Source organism: Bombina bombina, chromosome 1 (assembly GCF_027579735.1).
Source record: "Bombina bombina isolate aBomBom1 chromosome 1, aBomBom1.pri, whole genome shotgun sequence".
NCBI classification, from domain to species: domain Eukaryota; kingdom Metazoa; phylum Chordata; class Amphibia; order Anura; family Bombinatoridae; genus Bombina; species Bombina bombina.
Window position 1 is genome coordinate 1,390,374,512 of NC_069499.1, and position 17,114 is coordinate 1,390,391,625.

General features: G+C 39.0%; 1 protein-coding gene across 1 annotated transcript in view; it reads left to right on the top strand.

The window, feature by feature from the left end:
• Window positions 1-17,114, top strand: part of PCP4L1 (Purkinje cell protein 4 like 1) — a 148,871-nt gene that overhangs the window by 117,367 nt on the left and 14,390 nt on the right. The window contains exon 2 of the mRNA XM_053704688.1: window positions 12,056-12,113. Within this exon, the coding sequence (XP_053560663.1) occupies window positions 12,056-12,113 (58 nt within the window). The remainder of the gene's footprint in view (window positions 1-12,055; window positions 12,114-17,114) is intronic.

Below are 17,114 nucleotides of genomic sequence, written 5' to 3' on the forward strand. Positions count from 1 at the left end.
ATGTCAATAAATATTTACTTTATTATAAATTATAATTATATTATACCATGTTATGTAGTGTACTATTGTTCCCTGAAGTGAAGACTCCAATAAAAAACACATACAGATAGATTTAGATGTACATAGATGGTGCAAAGTGCTAGTTGAGGTGGAACACATTGGGGGTTGGCCACCATATTTTTTTTTACTTTTTTAAGCTAATTGTGAGACAGCTAATTAGGAACTATATTGCTCAAGTATCTGCTTTGAATGGTTATGTACACCTGAAGTTGCTTAAAGAGGCTTTTGCCTAGGGGATAATATAATCACTATGGTGCAGCTGTTCTACCAGGGCACACAAAATCAAGCCTGTACAAGCTCTGAAGTTCAATAGGAGGTATCTGAATATCTCAACTGACCATGCAAGAAAGGTTTCTCTATCTTGCAAATTAGTAACAACTCATACTAAGGGGATGTTACATGCAGTACAAATACTTGACTGATACTGCTTTTGGCGCATTAAACTTAAAATTAAACTTTCATGATTCAGATAGGCTGCATGCAAATTTCAAACAACTTTTCAATTAACTTGCATTATTAATTTGTGTTCACTGCTCAGTCTTTTTATATCTACAAATTCTGAGGCACCAGCTTCTACTGAGCATGTGCAAGAGGGCACAGTGTATACATATATGAGTCTGTAATTGTCTGATGGCTGTCACACAATACAGGGTTAGATTACGAGTGGCGCGCTGTTTCGCGCCTAATCGATTTTGGATTTAGAGTCCCTGTTTGTGCACATCGGAAGTAGCACTCCTAATACAGGTTGAAAGTAGAATATGTTACAGACACTTAATAGTTTTGAAAAATGACGTGCGTTATCTCCTCCTATGACCCATTTATTATTCATCATCTTTAAAATTTGAATTCAACCCTCTTCAGGGTTTGCTCTACCTAGTATTGGCTGGGAAAGATATCTTAGTATAATTATACAACTGCAGCAGAGTCAAAGGTTATTCAATAATATGGCTAAATCATCTATTTCAGTCCAGATGTTGGAAATTAAAAATTCTTCATAGATGTTACTATACCCCAAAGACAATACATTGGTCTCCATTTAGCAAGCAGCAATTACTGCTTCGGAGGCCCATACTCTTAAGGTCGCTGCTCCTTAACTCGATGCAATCCAATTAGGCTGATTGCAGGCCCCTGCTAGTAGCGATCAGCTGCCAGCGAGCAGGAGGCGGCATTGCTGATGCAGTTGTAAGTACAGTATATTAACAACTTTATTTTATTAACTTGAGAACCAGTAATGTTGTGATACTGCATCTTTAAGTATAAAAATGTATAAATCAGAATATTTGATGTTCACAGCTGGCTGGAAAACAAGACACATATTCTGTAAAGTCATTATATGTTTTGTGTAGCTACAATTATTATAATGGTGGCAGCTACAGATTATCCCAGTTAAAGTGTGACGTTTTATATCTATATACTTTAGACTTAAGCACCATCATTAGTGTGTCTGAATAGAAGGAGTAATATACCAGGGGAATCAGTGTAAGCACTGTTATTTTATTCAGCTCCCCACAAGCTGCTAGTTAAGATTTATCCAAGGCTGGAAGAAGAGAATTTAGTTCTCTGACCTCATTCATTATAACAACTTGTCATATGTGATGTAAAAGGAGAATTATGGGGTATAATTAAGGATCACAAGTGCATCTGTCAGCTGCCTGCCTTATCTGTGCAGCCTATTTGTCTCATCAGTAGTAATACAACAGGGTCTGATATACGGTTGCAAATTCCTTGTATTGAGATTTATGTATGAAAATGTGAAGGTAGCAGGAAGGAGGATCTTAAAATAGAAAACAAAATAACCATGTATATAGATAAACAATGATGATTTATTTATATTAGAGCAGTGTCTCTTTAGTAAGTAACCCTACAGGAATAAATGTTTAACCTAATTACATAGATATTTTTTCTGTTTCAGGAATTTAATTTAAATTCCAGTTTTACTAAATACAAATACAGCAAATCTTTGGAAATATTAGAGCAACAACTTATAAAGAAAGCAGCTCAAAGTGAGAATCCCCCCCCCCACATATAACTTTAACAGGATGTCACTTACATTAGAAATAAAAAAAAAAACTAATATTCATGTTACCACATTTCTGCCTCTAACTTTATCACATATGAAGCTGATTGTTGGTGGCACACTAGAGGTATAGAACACTTAACCTGGCACATTTCATCATGGTATATTTTTAGGGTTTAGAATTAAAGGGGCATTCCAATCAAAATGTAAATGCACATAGAATTACATATTTGAGTAGAAACATATTTGCAATATACTAGTATTGGAAAAATGCTTATAGTAAACGTTATCACTGTTTTAGGGTTAGCATTTTTCTCTGCACATGCATGTGAAGAATAGCTAGATATTCTCAGTGCGCCAGCATTTTAAATACTGCAGCAGCTCAGAGTGCCAGTGGGACTTGTATCGCATCAACAATTAACAAATTGAGTCATTATCAGATGGTACATGCACCTTAGGCTGTCTGAGCAAGTGCTGTGTTTGAAATGCTGGTGCACGGTGCATACTTAAATACACTTTTGAAACAGTTATAGCTTTTATTAGAAGCATTTTTGCTAATACATGTATATTATATAAATGCTCCTATTGAAAACTGAAATGCATTCATGTGGATTTAAATTTTGGCTGGAATGTCCCTTTAATTCCCAAAGGCAGGAAAAGAAAATGGTTTAGTGCAACGTCTACTATATAAATTGTAAAATATAACTTTTTTAATAAAGCTTATAGTAAAATTTAAAGGTAAGGTTAATATAGAAAAATTGATGCATATATGGAACACTTATCCTTGAACGTCAGGAGAAGGCCAACCATAAGAAAAACTAGACTCAACACCCCTAGGTATTCCTGGCCAATAACAGGAACCTAGGCATTAGTTAGGGGGAGCGAACTAGTAAAAAAACAGATTGAAATTATGGACATCATCGCATTACTCTGTAAAAGCTTGGGCAAGGAGTAGCAATTTGGATCCGCTAACTATCTATGTCCAGAGAACAAATGCTTTCCAGAATACTAAGGAAGTGACAGTACACTGTATTCTGACCATCGTTGCAGCAATACAAAGTATACGTTTTATTCAATGCATTACATGACAGAGAAAGGATTGAATAAAGAAACAAGGTTACCATATACACTCACCGGCCACTTTATTAGGTACACTTGTTCAATTGCTTGGTAACACAAATTGCTAATCAGCCAATCACATGGCAGCAACTTAATGCATTTAGGCATCTAGACGTAGTGAAGATGACTTGCTGAAGTTCAAACCGATCATCAGAATGGGGAAGAAAGGGGATATAAGTGACTTCGAACGTAGCATGGTTGTTGGTGCCAGACGGGCTGGTCTGAGTATTTCAAAAACTGCTAATCTACTGGGATTTTCATGCACAACCATCTATAGGGTTTACAGAGAATGGTCTGAAAAAGAGAACCAGTGAGTGGCAGTTGTGTGGACAAAAATGTCTTGTTGATGTCAGAGGTCAGAGGAGAATGGGCAGACTGGTTTGAGATGATAGAAAGGCAGCAGTAACTAGAATAACCACTCGTTACAACCAAGGTATGCAGAATACCATCTCTGAATGCACAACACATCGAACCTTGAAGCAGATGGGCTACAGCAGCAGAAGACCACACCGGTTGCCACTTATGTCAGCTAAGAACAGGAAACTGAGGCTGCAATTCGCACAGGCTCACCAACACTGGACAATAGACGTTTGGAAAAACATTGCCTGGTCTGATGAGTCTCAATTTCTGCTGCGACATTCAGATGGTAGGGTAAGAATTTGGCATAAATAACATGAAAGCATGGATCCATCCTGCCTCATATCAACGGTTCAGGCTGCTGGTGGTGGTGTAATGGTGTATAATGGTGTGGGGGTATTTTCTTGGAACACTTTGGGCCCCTTAGTACCAATTGAGTATTCTTTAAATGCCATGGCCTATTGTTGCTGACCATGTCCATCCCTTTATGACTACAGTGTACCCATCTTCTGATGGCTACTTCCAGCAGGATAATGCACCATGTCACAAATCATCTAAAACTGGTTTCTTAGACATGACAATGAGTTCACTGTACTCCAATGGCCTCCACAGTCACCAGATCTCAATCCAATAGAGCACCCTTGGGATGTGGTGGAACGGGAGATTCCCATCATGGATGTGCAGCAGACAAATCTGCAGCAAATGCGTGTTTCTAACATGTCAATATGGAGCAAAATCTCTGAGGAATGTTTCCAACTCCTTGTTTAATCTATGCCACAAAGAATTAAGGCAGTTCTGAAGGCAAAAGGGTGTCCAACCCGGTACTAGCAAGGTGTACCTTATAAAGTGGCCAGTGAGTATATATTCTAAATCAAAGATTGTTGGCGATCTGAAAAATAAGACAGTTTTGTTTTGCACTACCTAAGACCTGATCGGTCCCCATGATTAGTAATTGTAACTTACGTCATGTATTGTTTACTCACATGATTAGGCTACAGGTGGATAGATATTAGTAGAAAGGTTTATCCGTTCTGGAGTTCCATATTAATTAATGTGGTATGTTTAGTTATACCAATGATATCTCACAAACACAGGTGTAAAACCAAATGATGAGTGGGATGGGCTTGGTGTTTAAAAAACAGTGGTGTTTCTTAATTTTTCATTGAAAAAGGCCTGTTTTTGGACTGAAACGTGTTTGCGCTTGATATGGTCTTTAATAGCTCTCTCCCCCTAACTAATGCCGAGGTTCCTGTTATCAACCAGGAACACCTGGGTTTGGGGAGCCTACATGCATCCATTTTTTTTTATATTAGCCTTAACTTTAATTTAAATTACATTTTACTAGAAGCATCATTAAAAGTTACATTTTACACTTTATATAGGAGATAGTGCACTAAACCCTTTTCTTTTCTCTATTCCTGATTTTTGGAATTAAGCATAAACGTGTGAGTATTATAAGGGTGGTAGCAACAGACTTTTTAGTTAAAGCCTGTTCCCCTATTTTGTTTAAGTACACAGTGCCAGTTATTATCACTTTGTATATTTACAGATTTCCAGTATTTAACTGGACAGTTTAGTATTTTAACAAGGTGTCCAGTACAATACCCACAATACTGGACACTTAAATGTAAAATTATTAAAGTTCCTGAGTATTATCTAAATGTAAAAGGCCTCCTAAGCCTCAACGTATTATAAATGTGTAGTAGTGTAGAAATAAGCGAGAGCAGTGAAGGAAGTTAAATAAAGTCTGTTAATGTGTGTTACTGGCAACCAAAAAGGTCAAATTATTGGTGTGCATGTTACTGGCAGCTAAGGAGTAAAATCACTGCTCAGTTCTGAAAAATATACATGGTGGGATCAAAAGTGGGGGCTAATGAAGAGGGGGGGGTTGGGGGGGGGGATTGTGTGACAATACTTAGCATTGTGCCCAGTCAATAAAAGATTGTCCAGTATTTTTCAGAAGGACAACTGGTAACCTTACATATTTTCCTTGTGGTATTTCATATTGCTACACACTTTACCTAGCAATTTCCTGTAGCATACTTTGTATCTTCTATTTCTATATTTTATGTATAAGTGTTTCTCAAATGCAGTCCTCAAATATCACTAACTGGCCAGATTATAAGAATTTCCCTACCTGATTTGAGTCAGTCACAGTGAGTGAGCAGTTGTCCATCTGGTCTAGGGGTGATTGAGGTAGAACTGAGAAACACTGATTTCTGTGATGCATCAGCTGCACCAAGGCGAAAAAGGCAAATGCTGCAATACTCCTTGCCAATGCCCCAGGTACCCCTAGTGGTAAATGTACCCCAGGTTCAGAAACAAGGTATTAGAGTAGCTATTTTTCTTTAAAGGGGCAGGAAATAAAAGCTTATACATATATCAGCAAAAAAAAGCTTATGGAGTCTGTTTAACAGTAAAAAAAAGTATTATTTTGCACTACAATTGCCGCCTGTTTTTTTTTCTTTCTTTTTTGATTTATCTTTTTTTGTGATTATATCTTCTAACTCCAACTTAATTGTTTATTCTGTTCAGAATTCATTACCTTCTTATTGCATTTAACATAGGCTGTTAACGATGGAGTACAACATAGATTTTCTGTTTTTTGTTAATTTTTTTACTATCCGATTTTTTCTGTATGGGTGGTTTTAAAACTCTTAAAGTGATGGCAAACTCTTCCCTTTTTAAAATCAGATCCAGAATTTCATTGCTATTTTAGATGGAGTTTAATAAAGTTGTAATAAAGATGTGCTGTAACTTACTTTTTTAATGTAGATATAAAATTCAAATACTCCGCGCTCCACCGCCCACTTCAAAAGTCAATTTTCCTGTGAGCTATCATATTCCATTGACAGTAAACCTTAAAAAAAAAGAATACAATCAGCCTTGCACTAAACCCATTCTATCAACACCTTAATAATAAAATATTATAACTCTTCATACAAATCATTATTTTATTTTTATTTATTTCTTTTTATTGAAATAATAAAAAGTAAAAATTTCAAAACAAAATTATTTCAGAGAAGCATTGACATGCAAGAACATAAAACTACTTGCACCAAATACTGCTTCACTTCTCACTGTGCACCAAGCACCTGCTTCACCTCTTAATAAGCACCAATCACCTGCTTCACCTCTTAATAAGCACCAAGCACCTGCTTCACCTCTTAATAAGCACCAATCACCTGCTTCACCTCTTAATAAGCACCAAGCACCTGCTTCACCTCTTAATAAGCACCAATCACCTGCTTCACCTCTTAATAAGCACCAATCACCTGCTTCACCTCTTAATAAACACCAAGCACCTGCTTCACCTCTCACCATGCACCATGCACCTGCTTCACCTCTTAATAAGCACCAAGTACCTGCTTCACCTCTCACCATGCACTATGCACCTGCTTCACCTCTTAATAAGCACCAAGCACCTGCTTCACCTCTTAATAAGCACCAATCACCTGCTTCACCTCTTAATAAGCACCAATCACCTGCTTCAGAATCATCTCTTAATAATCACCAAGCACCTGCTTCACCTCTTAATAAGCACCAATCACCTGTTTCATCCCTTAATAAGCACCTGCTTCATCTCTTAATAAGCACCAATCACCTACTTTATCTCTTAATACGCACCAATGACCTGCTTCATCTCTTAATAAGCACCAAGCACCTGCTTCCGAATCATCTCTTAATAAGCACCAAGCACCTGCTTCATCTCTTAATAAGCACCAATCACCTGCTTCATCTCTTAAATAAGCACCAAGCACCTGCTTCGTCTCTTAATAAGCACCAAGCACCTGGTTCACCTCTTAATAAGCACCAATCACCTGCTTCATCTCTTAATAAGCACCTGCTTCACCTTTTAATAATCACCAATCACCTGCTTCATCTCTTAATAAGCACCAAGCACCTGCTTCACCTCTTACTAAGCAGCAACCACCTGCTTCAGAATCATCTCTTAATAAGCACCAAGCAGCTGCTTCACCTCTTACTATGCACCGAGCACCTGCTTCACCTCTTACTAAGCACCAAGCACCTACTTCATCTCTAAACCTGTTTTACCTCTTACTAAGCACCAAGCACCTACTTCACCTCTTACTAAGCACCTACTTCACCTCTTACTAAGTACCTACTTCACCTCTTACTAAGCACCTACTTCACCTTTTACTATGCACCAAGCACCTGCTTCACCTCTTACTAAGCACCAATCACCTACTTCACCTCTAACTATGCACCAAGCACATGCTTCACCTCTTACTAAGCACCAAGCACCTGCTTCACCTCTTAATAAGCACCAATCACCTGCTTCACCTCTTAATAAGCACCAAGCACCTGCTTCACCTCTTAATAAGCACCAATCACCTGCTTCAACCCTTAATAAGCACTAAGCACCTGCTTCACCTCATATTTAGCACCAAGCACCTGCTTCACCTCTTACTAAGCACCAAGTACCTGCTTTACCGCTAACTAAGCACCTGCTGCTTCACCTCTTAATAAGCACCAAGCACCTGCTACACCTCTTAATAAGCACCAAGCACCTGCTTCACCTCTTAATAAGCACCAAGCACCTGCTTCACATCTTAAGCACCAAGCACCTACTTCACCTCTTAATAAGCACCAAGCACCTACTTCACCTCTTAATAAGCACCAAGCACCTGCTTTACATTTTACTAAGCACCAAGCACTATCTTCACCTCATACTAAGCACCAAGTACCTGCTTTACTGCTAACCAAGCACATGCTTCATCTCTTACTAAGCACCAAACTCCTGCTTCACCTCTTACTAAGCACCAAGCACCTGCTTCACCTCTTAATAAGCACCAAGCACCTGCTTCACCTCTTACTAAGCACCAAGTACCTGCTTTACTGCTAACCAAGCACCAAGCACATGCTTCATCTCTTACTAAGCACCAAACACCTGCTTCACCTCTTACTAAACACCAAGCACCTGCTTCACCTCTTAATAAGCACCAAGCACCTGCTTCACCTCTTAATAAGCACCGTTCACCTGCTTCACCCCTTAATAAGCACTAAGCACCTGCTTCACCTCATATTTAGCACCAAGCACCTGCTTCACCTCTTACTAAGCACCAAGTACCTGCTTTACCGCTAACTAAGCACCAAGCACCTGCTGCTTCACCTTTTAATAAGCACCAAGCACCTGCTACACCTCATACTAAGCACCAAGCACCTGCTTCACCTCTTAATAAGCACCAAGCACCTACTTCACCTCTTCATAAGCACCAAGCACCTGCTTTACATTTTACTAAGCACAAAGCACTATCTTCACCTCATACTAAGCACCAAGTACCTACTTCACCTCTTACTAAGCACCAAGCACCTGCTTCACCTCTTACTAAGAACCAAGCACCTGCTTCACCTCTTAATAAGCACCAAGCACCTACTTCACCTCTTAATAAGCACCAAGCACCTGCTTTACATTTTACTAAGCACCAAGCACCTGCTTCACCTCTTAATAAGCACCAAGCACCTTCTTCGCCTCTTAATAAGCATCAAGTACCTGCTTCACCTCTTACTAAGCACCAAGCACCTGCTTCACCTCTTAATACGCATCAAGCACCTGCTTCACCTCTTAATAAGCTCTAAGCACCTGCTTTACATCCTACTAAGCACCAAGCACCTTCCTCACCTCTTACTAAGCACTAAGTACCCGTTTCACCTCTTACTAAGCACCAAGCACCTGCTTCACCTCTTAATAAGCACCAAGCACCTGCTTCACCTCTTACTAAACACCAAGTACCTGCTTTACTGCTAACTAAGCAGCAAGCACCTGCTGCTTCACCTCTTAATAAGCACCAAGCACCTGCTTCACCTCTTAATAAGAACCAAGCACCTGTTTTACATCTTGCTAAGCACCAAGCACCTTATTCACCTCTTACTAAGCACCAAGTACCTGCTTCACCTATTATTAAGCACCAAGCACCTGCTTGACCTCTTAATAAGCACCAAGCACCTGCTTCACCTCTTAATAAGCACCTGCTTTACATCCTACTAAGCACCAAGCACTTTCTTCACCTCTTACTAAGCACCAAGTACCTGGTTCACCTTTTACTAAGCACCAAGCACCTGCTTCACCTCTTAATAAGCACCAAGCACCTGCTTCACCTCTTACTAAGCACCAAGTACCTGCTTTACCGCTAGCTAAGCACCAAGCACCTGCTGCTTCACATCTTAATAAGCACCAAACACCTGCTTCACCTCTTAATAAGCACCAAGCACCTGCTTCACCTCTTACTAAGCACCAAGCACCTGCTTCACCTCTTAATAAACACCTGCTTTACATCTTACTAAGCACCAAGCACATTCTTCACCTCTTACTAAGCACCAAGTACCTGCTTCACCTCTTACTAAGTACCAAGCACCTGCTTCACCTCTTAATAAGCACCAAGCACCTGCTTCACCTCTTAATAAGCACCAAGCACCTGCTTTACATCTTACTAAGCACCAAGCACCTTCTTCACTTCTTACTAAGCACCAAGCACCTGCTTCACCACTTACTAAGCACCAAACACCTGCTTCACCTCTTAATAAGCACCAAGCACCTGCTTCACCTCTTAATAAGCACCTGCTTCACCTCTTAATAAGCACCAAGCATCTGCTTTACATCTTACTAAGCACTAAGCACCTTCTTCACTTCTTACTTAGCACTAAACTCCTGCTTCACCACTAACTAAGCACCAAACACCTGCTTCACCTCTTAATAAGCACCAATCACCTGCGTCACCTCTTACTAAGCACCAAGTACCTGCTTTACCGCTAACTAAGCACCAAGCACCTGCTGCTTCACCTCTTAATAAGCACCGAGCATGTGCTTCACCTCTTTCTAAGCACCAAGTACCAGCTTTACCGCTAACTAAGCACCAAGCACCTGCTGCTTCACCTATTAATAAGCACCAAGCACCTGCTTTACATCTTACTAAGCACCAAGCACCTTCTTCACCTCTTAATAAGCACCATGCACCTGCTTTACCTCTAACTAAGCACCAAGCACATACTTCACCTCTTACTATGCACTAAACATCTACTTCACCTCTTACTATGCACCAAACACCTACTTCACCTCTTACTATGCACCAAGCACCTGCCTAACCTCTTACTATGCACCAAACACCTACTTCACCTCTTACTATGCACCAAGCACCTACTTCACCCTTTACTATGCACCAAACACCTAATTCACCTCTTAATAAGCACCAAGCACCTACTTCACCTCTTAATAAGCACCAAGCACCTGCTTTACATTTTACTAAGCACCAAGCACCTGCTTCACCTCTTAATAAGCACCAAGCACCTTCTTCGCCTCTTAATAAGCACCAAGTACCTGCTTCACCTCTTACTAAGCACCAAGCACCTGCTTCACCTCTTAATAAGCACCAAGCACCTGCTTCACCTCTTACTATGCACCAAGCACCTACTTCACCCCTTACTATGCACCAAGCACCTACTTCACCCCTTACTTTGCACCAAACACCTACTTCACCTCTTACTATGTACCAAGCACCTACTTCACCTCTAACTAAGCACCAAGCACCTACTTCACCTCTTACTATGCACCAAGCACCTACTTCACCTCTTACTAAGCACCAAACACCTACTTCACCCCTTACTATGCACCAAGCACCTACTTCACCTCTTACTATGTACCAAGCACCTACTTCACCCCTTACTATGCACCAAACACCTACTTCACCTCTTACTATGTACCAAGCACCTACTTCACCTCTAACTAAGCACCAAGCACCTACTTCACCTCTTACTATGCACCAAGCACCTACTTCACCTCTAACTAAGCACCAAGCACCTACTTTGCCTCTTACTATGCACCAAGCACCTGCTTCACCTCTTACTAAGCACCAAGCACCTGCTTCACCTCTTACTAAGCACCAAGCACCTGCATCACCTCTTACTATGCACCAAGCACCTGCTTCACCTCTTACTATGCACCAAGCACCTGCTTCACCTCTTACTGTGCACCAATAACCTGCTTTACCTTTTAATAAGTACCACACACCTGCTTCACCTCTTACTATGCACCAAGCACCTACTTCACCTCTTACTATGCACCAAATAATTTGGACAAATAAATGTAAATGACTTTGGGGGTATAAGTGAGATATCTGGAAATAAGGGATCCCTAACCTAATACTGAATACAAACTCCAAACAGACACCCACTGAACAGCACATATTTTTTCTTTGCTTGGAGGTATATATATATATATATATATATATATATACATACATACATACACAGACACATATATATATATATATATATATATATATATATACACATACACACACACACATACAAGAAATACCTGCTTTTGACTTTAAAATAATAACATATTTTCCCAGTGAAATCAGATTCTGGTGCAGTGACTCAGCACAAGTGCATTGTGGGATGTTGACAAGATTATTGTAGGGTATAACAAGTATTTAGTATCTTACTCCATTGTGTTATTCACACTCTTTATTCTTTTTACAGTTCAGAGCAAACAGTGAACTTCCGTCTCCAAACCAAACCTCCAGGAATGAGCAGAAAGGTATGAGAGACTCTGCAAGGCTTTTGTCATGTACCACAACATCATGTAAAATAAAGTTTCCTTGTTGCAAGAGCAAATAATTGAATATGTATAGCATTAACCATTGTATTGAAATCTAGTATTTTCAGGAGCTACAATCTTAAATTAACATTATAGTCATTTGGTGTGGAATGAAAAGCCGAGGATTGCAAAGCATAAGGACTAGTAAACAGCAAAGTTAAAGGGTCATTTAATAATTAAAGGCATGTTAATGGCTGCCCATTAACCATTTGTAATGTTGACACAATCACAATAAACTATTTATATTGTTTAGTGGCAGCACTTTACCATTTATTCATTATTATTTTGGTGGAAAATGTCCCTATATTTCCAGGTTTTATAATCAAAATACAAACTGTAAATGATTTTTCTACAAAATTCGCCATTAAAGGGACATGAAACCCAATTTTTTTCTCTCTCATGATTTAGATAGAGAATGCAATTTTAAACAACTTTCTAATTTACTTCTAGTATCTAATTTGCTTCATTCTTTTGATATCCTTTGTTGAAGATCATATCTAGATAGGCTCAGTAGTTGCTGATTGCGGCTGCACATAGATGCCTTATGTGATTGGCTCACTCATTTGCATTGTTATTTATTTAACAAAGGATAAATAAAAAATGAAGCAAATTAGATAATAGAAGTAAATTGGAATGTTTTTTAAAATTGTATTCTCTAGCTGAATCATGAAAGAAATGTTTTGGGCTTAGTGTCCCTTTAAGGTTTATGGGGATTTTTGTGGATACATCATTTGATAAGATTATAAACAACCCTAGAGTTAGAAAGACTTGCAGAATATTTTACAAAAATGGAGAATAACATATTTGAACTGTCTAGATAATGCTGACAACAACTCAGAGTTTACCATTAGCTAGACCTACAGCGCTATTATGAGTATTTTACATTCTAATGTTCTGCACATAGAATTAAATGTTCTTTTTATTTTTAAATATATTTTTTCTATATCTGATGATTTTTTTTGTACAATATAAATATTATATATATATATATATATGAATATATACAGATATAGATATATACAGATACATATCTAGAAAAAAAAACAAAGAACATTTTCTTCCAAGTGAAGAACATTGGAATTAAAAATATTTATTCAGAACAAAGTAAAACACTTTATAACACATTAAAATAAAAAAAATGTTTTTTTCAAGTTAAAAGGTAGTTGACTGGAAAGGACTCAAACGTATATATATAAATCTTGTTACCAGCTAGTGGGGATATAGATAGCTAGGGACAGGGCACCACATATATAGTTACTCATGGTGTTCCTGGTGCAGGTAGTTTAAAAGGACACTGAAACCAAATTTTTTATTTCATGATTCAGATAGAGCATGCAATTTTAAGCAACTTTTTAATTTACTTCTATTATCAAATTTTCTTCGTTCTTTTGCTATCTTTTTTTTAAAAGAAGGCATCTAAGCTGAGGAGCCAGCAAATTTTTGGTTCAGGACCATGGACAGCACTTGTTTATTAATGCTGTCCAATCAGCAAGGACAACCCAGGTTGTTCAACAAAAATGGGCTGGCATCTAAACTTACATTCTTGCTTTTCAAATAAACATACCAAGAGAATGAAGAAAATGTTATAATAGGAGTTAATTAGAAAGTTGCTTAAAATTGCATGCTCTATCTGAATCACAAAAAAAATGGGTTCAGTGTCCCTTTAAATAATTAAATTGATCAAAGAGATAAAATTAGTAAACCAAATCCTGCACCCCCCTATTAAGCAATTCAAATACAGTTACAGGACACCTCCCCTCTCAAGAACAAAACAATATATATACATAATTCTCTTAATAGAATAAATCAAAGTGCTTTATTAGGGCAAAAAACTAATTCAACAAAGCCTATATCAGGGATCCCTGAATAATCTATAAACCGGTATAAGCGCTTTAAATATCAGCAGTCCTGAAAAGACCTTAACCGACTGACTATGATATTTAAAGCGCTTATACCGGTTTACAGATTATTCAGGAATCCCTGATATAGGCTTTGTTGAATTAGTTTTTTTGCCCTAATAAAGCACTTTGATTTATTCTATTAAGAGAATTATGTATATATATAGTTTTGTTCTTGAGAGGGGAGGTGTCCTGTAACTGTATTTGAATTGCTTAATAGGGGGTTGACAACAATAAATATAGAGTGGAGAAAGTCTCTATGGCCTAGATTTGGAGTTTGGCGTTAGCCGTGAAAACCAGCGTTAGAGGCTCCTAACGCTGGTTTTAGGCTACCGCCGGTATTTGGAGTCACTCAAAATAGGGTCTAACGCTCACTTTTCAGCTGCGACTTTTCCATACCGCAGATCCCCTTACGTCAATTGCGTATCCTATCTTTTCAATGGGATTTTTCTAACTCCGGTATTTAGAGTCGTTTCTGAAGTGAGCGTTAGACATCTAACGACAAAACTCCAGCCGCAGGAAAAAAGTCAGTAGTTAAGAGCTTTCTGGCTAACGCCGGTTTATAAAGCTCTTAACTACTGTGCTCTAAAGTACACTAACACCCATAAACTACCTATGTACCCCTAAACCGAGGTCCCCCCACATCGCCGACACTCGAATAAATTTTTTTAACCCCTAATCTGCCGACCGCCACCTACGTTATCCTTATATACCCCTAATCTGCTGCCCCTAACACCGCCGACCCCTGTATTATATTTATTAACCCCTAACCTGCCCCCCACAACGTCGCCTCCACCTACCTACACTTATTAACCCCTAATCTGCCGACCGCAAAGCGCCGCCACCTACGTTATCCTTATGTACCCCTAATCTGCTGCCCCTAACACCGCCGACCCCTGTATTATATTTATTAACCCCTAATCTGCCCCCCTCAACGTCGCCTCCACCTGCCTACACTTATTAACCCCTAATCTGCCGACCGGACCTGAGCGCTACTATAATAAAGTTATTAACCCCTAATCCGCCTCACTAACCCTATAATAAATAGTATTAACCCCTAATCTGCCCTCCCTAATATCGCCGACACCTAACTTCAATTATTAACCCCTAATCTGCCGACCGGAGCTCACCGCTATTCTAATAAATGTATTAACCCCTAAAGCTAAATCTAACCCTAACACTAACACCCCCCTAAATTGAATATAATTTTAATCTAACGAAATTAATTAACTCTTATTAAATAAATGATTCCTAATTAAAGCTAAATACTTACCTGTAAAATAAATCCTAATATAGCTACAATATAAATTATAATTATATTATAGCTATTTTAGGATTAATATTTATTTTACAGGTAACTTTGTATTTATTTTAACCAGGTACAATAGCTAAAATAGTTAAAATAATTACAAATTTACCTGTAAAAGAAATCCTAACCTAAGTTACAATTAAATCTAACACTATACTATCAATAAATTAATTAATTAATTAAATAAACTACCTACAATTACCTACAATTAACCTAACACTACACTATCAATAAATTAATTAAATACAATTCCTACAAATAAATACAATTAAATAAACTTGCTAAAGTACAAAAAATAAAAAAGAACTAAGTTACAAAAAATAAAAAAATATTTACAAACATAAGAAAAATATTACAACAATTTTAAACTAATTACACCTACTCTAAGCCCCCTAATAAAATAACAAAGCCCCCCAAAATAAAAAAATGCCCTACCCTATTCTAAATAACTAAAGTTCAAAGCTCTTTTACCTTACCATCCCTGAACAGGGCCCTTTGCGGGGCATGCCCCAAGAAGTTCAGCTCTTTTGCCTGTAAAAAAAAATACAATACCCAAGCCCCCCAACATTACAACCCACCACCCACATACCCCTAATCTAACCCAAACCCCCCTTAAATAAACCTAACACTAAGCCCCTGAAGATCTTCCTACCTTATCTTCACAATACCAGGTTCACCGATCCGTCCTGAAGAGCTCCTCCGATGTCCTGATCCAAGCCCAAGCGGGGGGCTGAAGAGGTCCATGATCCGGATGAAGTCTTCATCCAAGCGGGAGCTGAAGAGGTCCATGATCCGGATGAAGTCTTCTATCAACGGCATCTTCAATCTTCTTTCTTCCGGATCCATCTTGCAGACCTCCGACGCGGAACATCCTGCTGGCCCGACGGACTAACGACGAATGACGGTTCCTTTAAGGGACGTCATCCAAGATGGCGTCCCTCGAATTCCGATTGGCTGATAGGATTCTATCAGCCAATCGGAATTAAGGTAGGAATATTCTGATTGGCTGATGGAATCAGCCAATCAGAATCAAGTTCAATCCGATTGGCTGATCCAATCAGCCAATCAGATTGAGCTTGCATTCTATTGGCTGATTGAACTTGAATCTGATTGGCTGATTCCATCAGCCAATCAGAATTTTCCTACCTTAATTCCGATTGGCTGATAGAATCCTATCAGCCAATCGGAATTCGAGGGACGCAATCTTGGATGACGTCCCTTAAAGGAACCGTCATTCGTCGTTAGTCCGTCGGGCCAGCAGGATGTTCCGCGTCGGAGGTCTGCAAGATGGATCCGGAAGAAAGAAGATTGAAGATGCCGTTGATAGAAGACTTCATCCGGATCATGGACCTCTTCAGCTCCCGCTTGGATGAAGACTTCATCCGGATCATGGACCTCTTCAGCCCCCCGCTTGGGCTTGGATCAGGACATCGGAGGAGCTCTTCAGGACGGATCGGTGAACCTGGTATGGTGAAGATAAGGTAGGAAGATCTTCAGGGGCTTAGTTTTAGGTTTATTTAAGGGGGGTTTGGGTTAGATTAGGGGTATGTGGGTGGTGGGTTGTAATGTTGGGGGGCTTGGGTATTGTATTTTTTTTTTTACAGGCAAAAGAGCTGAACTTCTTGGGGCATGCCCCGCAAAGGGCCCTGTTCAGGGCTGGTAAGGTAAAAGAGCTTTGAACTTTAGTTATTTAGAATAGGGTAGGGCATTTTTTTATTTTGGGGGGCTTTGTTA